Source organism: Myotis davidii, unplaced genomic scaffold (assembly GCF_000327345.1).
Source record: "Myotis davidii unplaced genomic scaffold, ASM32734v1 scaffold592, whole genome shotgun sequence".
NCBI lineage: Eukaryota > Metazoa > Chordata > Mammalia > Chiroptera > Vespertilionidae > Myotis > Myotis davidii.
Genome location: NW_006284844.1, coordinates 1,150,964 through 1,158,212, shown reverse-complemented (window position 1 = coordinate 1,158,212; position 7,249 = coordinate 1,150,964). Strand labels below are relative to the sequence as shown.

At 55.8% G+C, this 7,249-nt stretch overlaps 1 protein-coding gene across 1 annotated transcript in view; it reads left to right on the top strand.

Moving 5' to 3' along the window:
* FGFR1OP (FGFR1 oncogene partner) overlaps positions 1 to 6,247 on the top strand; it is a 21,849-nt gene extending 15,602 nt beyond the window's left edge. Inside the window, exons 9-12 of the mRNA XM_015558379.1 lie at positions 1,789 to 1,857; positions 2,411 to 2,450; positions 3,428 to 3,524; positions 4,456 to 6,247. Of these exons, the coding sequence (XP_015413865.1) occupies positions 1,789 to 1,857; positions 2,411 to 2,450; positions 3,428 to 3,524; positions 4,456 to 4,536 (287 nt within the window). The 3' untranslated portion in view covers positions 4,537 to 6,247. The remainder of the gene's footprint in view (positions 1 to 1,788; positions 1,858 to 2,410; positions 2,451 to 3,427; positions 3,525 to 4,455) is intronic.
* Positions 6,248 to 7,249: the final 1,002 nt, after the last annotated feature.

The window sequence follows — 7,249 nt, the reverse complement described above, 5'->3', positions numbered from 1 at the left end:
TTCCCCCCCGCCCCACCCACCTGCCTCACACGGTGCAGGCCCCAGCGCTCAGACACGGAGCTGTGGGGATGAGCTTGGGCCCTACGTCACGGGGGACAAAGGGTTTAATCAGCACAGTGTTAGAGTATAATGGCCTCTTCCGAGTGAGTTTTCTAAAAAGTGGGTGAGCTCTGTGTGAGGGAATCCACTGTGATGTGCACAGTTCTGCATTCCATGGGACAGCTGTAGGGTGTCCCAGGACACGAGATGTTCTGTGGTTCTCCCACCATCCGGTCAGCTGGCCGTGGGCCTGAGACTGTGGCCCCGTCCCTGCCCTTCCTCTTCTTTCCCATGGTCATTGTCACCTTCAGTGAAGGGGCCCAGATGCCAGAAGGGTCACTCTTTTCTTTTTCACCCACCCATTTATCTACCCACTCACCCATGCACTCATCCACTCATCCATCCTTCCATCCATCCATCCCGGGCCACTCTTTTTTTAATATACATATATTTTTATTGATTTCAGAGAGGAATGGAGAGGGAGAGAGAGAAATATCAACGATGATAATCATTGATTGGCTGCCTCTTGCACGCCCCCTACTGGGGATCAAGCCCGCAACCCACACATGTGCCCTCGACTGAAATTGAACCTGAGGCCAATGCTCTATGCACTGAGCCAAACCAGCTAGGCAGGTCACTCTTAATGCTGATTAGGAAGGAGTGATTTAGAGAGAATACTGAGGGCTAGGGGCTGAAGAAGTAAAACCAGGGAGAGGCGGTCCGGTTGGGAAATGAAATAGTGATTGAATCGATGCAAAATGTAGAGGTCAAGGGGAATAATACGACAGAATGACTAGTCTGTGCAGTCATACCAGAGGGGCGCCATCCTATATAATAAAACCCTCATGTGCAAATTGACCAAACGGGGGAACAACCGGTTGCTATGGCGAGCACTGCCCCTCGAGAGGAAGGCGGCAGGTGGGGGTGGGGGTGGAGCTGGCCAGCGGGTGGTACCAGGCCACCAGCCAAGGTGTGTGCCAGCGGGGGCTCCCGATCACCCTGCCCGCCAGTCACCCCACAGATGGCCCTGATCACCGGCCCGGCCTAGGGACCCTGCCCTACATATTGGGAACAGTCTCTTAGATTTAAAGAGTAAGGCCTGGCAAGGCTACCTAACACTGAAAAAACAGGATGATGCATCGATGACATGCATGGACTCTGGCTTGCACATTTTGTGGTCAGCCCTGATTCTGACACTTATAACTGTGTGACAAAGCCAATTACTTAATTTCTCTCTGCTCCAGTTTTTCCACCCATAAGATGGGGAAAATGGTACTACTGCCTCAGAAGGATCATGTTATGTACTGCTTTTTATAATGAGAACAAAAAATGTAATTGCCCATACAACAGCAAGATGCCGCTCACCTGTATGAAAAGTATGGTCACTGGTGCATGCAGCGTCCTGGATTGGGAGAGGGATGTCCGACTGCCGGTTTAGGCCCAACATCCCCTGAGGGGTCCCCAGATTGCAAGAGGATTCGGGCCAGGCTGAGGGGACCGCCCCCACCCCCCACAAATTTCATGCACCAGGCCTCGGGTAAGAAAGAAGTGGGCAAAAAACACTGTGAGGGGCAAGTTATAGCAAAGAACTGCACTCAGCAGTCCTTAGTCACACTGTCATTTTCTTCTAGTTGAGTAAGCTTCTGTTGTAAAGAAGCCCGTATTCTGGGGGCAGAAATAATGGGCATGTGTAAGAAATGGTTGCATTCTAAATGTTGATTTAATGCAGATGTGTTTTCCTGTTCACAGGCAAAAGGGGAAACGCGGTTCTGAAAGATCTGAAGGTGGCGAACGATAAAGCCGCATCCCTTGGATTAGGTAACTTGACAGCCAGTTTAGTGTGGGTCGCTCGGAGGCGTAAGTGACTGATTGTGGGCAGCCTGCGTGAGCACCTCTGGAGTGCATGCTGGCCTGGCCCCCCGCGCCTGGGCTCACTCCACGGGCCGGGGAGCCGAGCAGCAGCCACGACAGGCCCAGCTGACTCTTCTGCCACTCGAAGTGTGCAGGGCGTTCACGCCCACCCCTGCCAGAATGCAGCCGCACCCGCTGAGCCTGTCGTGGCCTAGGCCTGCAGCTCTCTGACATCCCCCGAGGGGTCCCGGATTGCAAGGGGGCACAGGCCAGGCCGAGGGACCCCACCAGTGCATGATCGGGGCTGGGGTGGGACCGCGAGAGGACTCCAGGGCGTGTCCGGGCCCGTCTTGCCCAGTCCTGATCAGCTAGACCCCAGCAGCAAGCTAACCCCGGTCAGAGAATCTGCCCCGTGGTGGTTAGAGCACGTCATAGCGACTGGTTGAACAAACGGTCGGACACTTAGCATCTTAGGCTTTCATTATATAGGATAACATGTATCTCTCCCTAAACTTACCAGGGGCTGGAGAAGATGATGACTATGTGGATGACTTCAACAGGTAAGAAAAGCAGTTGGACAACAAGATACACATTGTAAGCACTTTCTGGACACGGGAAAGGGACAGGATCACAACGGTGCTCACTTGAGTGGGCATGGTCCCTGTTCAGAGTGATGGGGTGGGGGTGGAATGGTCCAGAGCTGCAGGTGGCCTGGAAGCCTGGGTAGATTCCACATCAGGATGTGCGTGTTCAGGAAACTCAGAATGAATGAAAGTAGCTGAAGAACTGAGTCCAGCACCAGGCCTCCTTAGGATGAGGGCCCTCCCCTCCTCCCCTTCTCTCCCCTCATCTCCACTCCCCCCTCCACCCTCCTGGCCTCGTGGGAACCGCCCACATCTACCTGAAACACGTGGCCCTCACATGATCTTTCTGACTCAGGTGAATTGTACATGGGGTAACAGGAGTTGGTCAGTCAGTCATCTGGACGTGGCGTTTGTTGTGGATATGATTAGAGACGTTAAATCGGAGGCTGCGAGTCTTATGTACGCAGCGGAGTCTTCTCTCCCAGGGAGAAGTTGTGTCTGTAACTGAGTGATGGGTGAGGTTTAGGTTGCTTTTTTGAGAGGCAACTTGGACCTTACTTTTCTCGTCTGTCCAGTTGACTGGCCCTGCTGCCTCGCAAGTGTTGTTGTTTTTTAATATATTTTATTGATTTTCTACAGAGAGGAAGGGAGAGGGATAGAGAGTTAGAAACATGGATGAGAGAGACATCCATCAGCTGCCTCCTGCACAGCCCCCACTGGGGATGTGCCCGCAACCCAGGTATATGCCCTTGACTGAATCGAACCCGGGACCCTTGAGTCCGTAGGCTGACGCTGTATCCACTGAGCCACACCGGTCAGGGCCCCAGAGTGGTTTTCAGGGTCGGGTAGATCGTGGGGGAAGCTGGTGGGCTGTGCTCTGTTTGAGGTTAGAGTGAGTGTTGAAGAGGCTGCGGCCGCAGTGACCGCCCTGCTCTTCTCTGTCCCTGGACCAGCACCAGCCACCGCTCGGAGAGGAGCGAGCTGAGCATCGGCGAGGAGATCGAGGAGGACCTGTCCGCGGAGCTGGATGAGGCCAACACCAGTGACAAGGTCGGGCGGAGCGTGGCGGCGCGGGCCCGGGGCTGCCTCGGTTCATGGTCACATACAGCGCTAGGCGCTCACACGGATGAGCGAAGCAGCTGAAAACGGTGGGGAATCGATGGCAGATGGACCTGGTTCAAGTCCGAAAGAATCCTTTGTGAGGGCGTGAGATGGTTTCCACTGTCACCCCTCTGTCACTGATGGGGTGCTTTGGGGGGCCCGTGTTACCGGGCCTCACTGCTGGGGTCTCAGTGGCCCAGGGGTCAGGGCTGGGTCGGACCGACCCTTGGGGTGTGGGCAGTCGGTGCAGGAGGAGCCGTGCTCAGAGGACACCACGCAGGTTGGTGCGAGCCAGCCTGTGAGAGCAGGGGCGCAGCTGGGGCTGCCTGTGGTGTCAGGCTCTGCACAGCAGGGCGGGGCCACACACGCAGGGGAGACGGCGCAGCGGAAGTGGAGCCCGGGTAGAACTGGAGTCTGTATTGGGTTCCACATTGAGCCTTCGATTAGGCAGAGAGCAGGATGCCCAAGATGTGTGAGGTGGCGTCTCAGGATCACATGTTGGTGCCAAGAGAGCTGTGGGCGTCTCATGAGCCTGCCTTCCCCACGAGCATGCCCTCTGAGCGCCGTGACCTTTGCTTAGGATTGCAGCGGGAGGCCTTGGGGCGAGGGAGGCAGCATTTGCAGTGAAGACAACACTCTGCCCCGCAGACCTGGGCTTGCGCTCGCCCTGCAGGCCCTGCCTTCTCTTTCTCAGCGAGCTCTCTGGCCGTTCACCTGTCAGCTCAGCCTGTGCGCTCGGGCTCAGCGCAGGAGGAAGGGCGGGCGAGGGGGCTGCTGGGCAGCAGTGGGGGCCCGAGGTGATCTCGCGGTGCAGCACCGTGTTTAAAGAGATCTGAGGCTGCGTGCTGACTGACTCATCTGTCCTCTGTCTGAACAACAGCTCGACGACCTGACGCAGGACCTGACCCTGTCGCAGCTCAGCAACGTCGCCGACTACCTGGAAGACGTCGCCTTCACCTGAGGGAGGAGCGTCGCCACCGCCGAGGGCAGACGGAGTCTCCCACCACCTCCGTCTCCCAGGCCGTCCTGGCTGGAGTTTGCTCTGCTGGTGCCTTGTGTTTCAGAACGAGTGCAGAGATTTTTAGAAATTACTTTTCATTACACTAAACAGAACCCTCCCTCGGAGCCCTCGCGTGGGAGATTTCCGTCTTATCCTGGTTACCTGCCCGTTTCACTCAGAAATGAATTCTGCTCAGATGCCTGACAGGAGCGCACCGTGAACAGCAGTGTTAGAGCAAAGCGAAGGTGTCAGTAACACTGCAGGCCCCAGGCACGCGTGGCCGTGGTCTTCTAGGTCTCGCGTGGTTGGTGCGGGCGGGGCTGCAGTTGGGGCAGAAGGATCGGCCGCCAGAGCCCAGCCCTGGGTGAGACGCCTCCGTCCGGGAGGTGCTGTGGCAGTGTTCGGGGGTGCTGCTAGCTCTTCCTCCTCAAGAGCGGGGTGTGGGGGTTCCTTGGTGTGGTTGTCATGGCGGCGGCGCGTCGCTGCTGTGTCCACTTGAGAAGCCATCCTCGCAGGCCCTCTGAGAGCTCAGTTACCCTCTGTGACCCCGTCTTGAAACTTTAAATTCCAGGGCACATCTGGCCCAGCAGCGGTGCTTCTGTCGGGCCTGTGCGTGACTGTGGGGTCCAGATGGGATGGGGCAGGAGCGACGGCTCAGATGTGTCCAGGGGCAGCTTCCCGCCGCCATTCCACCGTCACCTTAGTGTTTACAGGGGCCACTGAGGCCCGCGGTACTGACTGTGGCACGGTTGGGAGTGACGCGTGCCTGTTCGTATAATTATAAGTGAAGCTGTGATTGCATGGTCAGTTTTGTACTTTTTTATTTCAATTAAATGATGGCTTTTACTAAAAGTCACTTTACCAGTAAGAGGAGAACTTAATTCATTGACCTCAGTGGGGGCAGACTCGATGGTCAGTGTGTGCTGTTCTCATTTTATCTCAGCCTCACGGCCACAGGAACACTGGCGGCCCTGACGTGGGAAGGGAAGTGGTAGCGTGAGGATCAGGTTGTAGAACATAGGAATTTGCATCTGTAAATTCAGGTGACACTGAGCCATAAACGCCAGCAGGAGCTAGGACAGCACGTGGGCCGGCAGCCTGGACGCGCTGTCCTGCCCTCTGAGTGTGGGCTGCCCACACGCGTGGTCGGCGCTGTGTGAAGACGCGGCGGTCGCTGGCGTCCTGGTGCCGCCACTGGTGCGCTTCCCATGTCTGTGTCCGCCCTCAGGAGCCAGGCAGCCGTGTGACGTGTTAGTTCCCTGCTTGGTGGGAGCTGGACCTCGGTGGCATGGAAGGGCCGCAGGAGGTGGCTTTTACCGTGGGAGGACCGTTTGGACAGTTGACCTGAGATGTGTCCCTGTGACCAGAGTCGGACCTTCAGTCATCTCGGGGGGCGGGGGAGGGGGGTGTGTGGAGAGAGAACGCCAAACACGGAACTGCTTTCTCATCAGCCTCCATTGTAAATACTCCGCTGTGAAAAGTCTTATTTCCATGTGTGTGCTTCGATGGGACAGGGTTTGAGTGTGCTTAGTGTGTGTGTGTTAAGTGCATATTGAAATACCTGTGAAATCCATCTTCATGGTAAAACCTGTATTTTACAGGGGTTTTCCAAATGCTAGCTCTCATTTTATTGGCGGTGACACGAGTGAATAAAAAGCTCGCATCTTTCATATTTGGTGTTGTGTGCCAGTCTCCATGTCATCTGGGCCCCTCTTGGCTCCCTTGCAGCCCCAGCACCCGGCCTGTTGGGCGTGCCCATTCCCCAGAACTGTGCCCCCAGAACCCTGCCCGGCTGGCTCCTTTCCCTCTTGTTCTCAGAAGCTCTGGCCTGGGGTGGTTTCTTCCCAGCCTGCCCCTGTCACGGTTCCCCGTGTACCTTACTCCCCTGGCCCCTGTCTGATGGGGCTGTTTCTGGTCCAGAAGCTCCGTTGGCGCGGGGGCAGTTCTGAACCCCTGGTGGTTGAATAGCATCTGCCCAGCAGGCTCTAAGCCAGCGTTTCTCAACATGTGAGTCCGTAGGCTGACGCTGAAAATACATCCTGCATATCAGATATTTACATGAGGATTCATAACAGTAACAACATTACAGTTACAAAGTAGCAACGAAAATAATGTTATGGTTGGGGGTCACCACAACATGAGGAGCTGTATTCAAGGGTCACGGCCTTAGGAAGGTGGAGAGTCTAAGTGCTGGCTGGGGCCTGGGGCAGCCGTCCTCACCCTGACCCGAGACCGGGCTCACGGTTCAGTGAAGGGCCCACCAGGCAGGTTGGAACATTGCTCTCAAGTGTGGAGGCCCGCTCCCACGTTCCCACAGGGCAGAGGTGGCATGGGATTGAAGAAACAAGAGACCGGGGTTTAGGAGGGCTGGCACAAGGCACAGCACCTTTATTCTTTACACACACTGTTTTATGGCTAAGCTGTAGCTGGTCATGCTTCATAGATGACTGTTAGGGCTTGGCCTCTCATGGGGAAGTAGCAGATAGTTACAGGCTGGGCAAGACTGGCAAGCTTTGTCTAGTTCCATCTATGTTTGACAGTTGCTATGACAAAATGTCTGCTTGCCTAGATCACAAGAACTGGGGTGCAAATCAAGTTCATGTCCTTTACATGACTTGGAGTGGGGTCAGGCCTTTCCTGTAGCCCCACGGCCTCTTACACTCAAGGGAAGTGG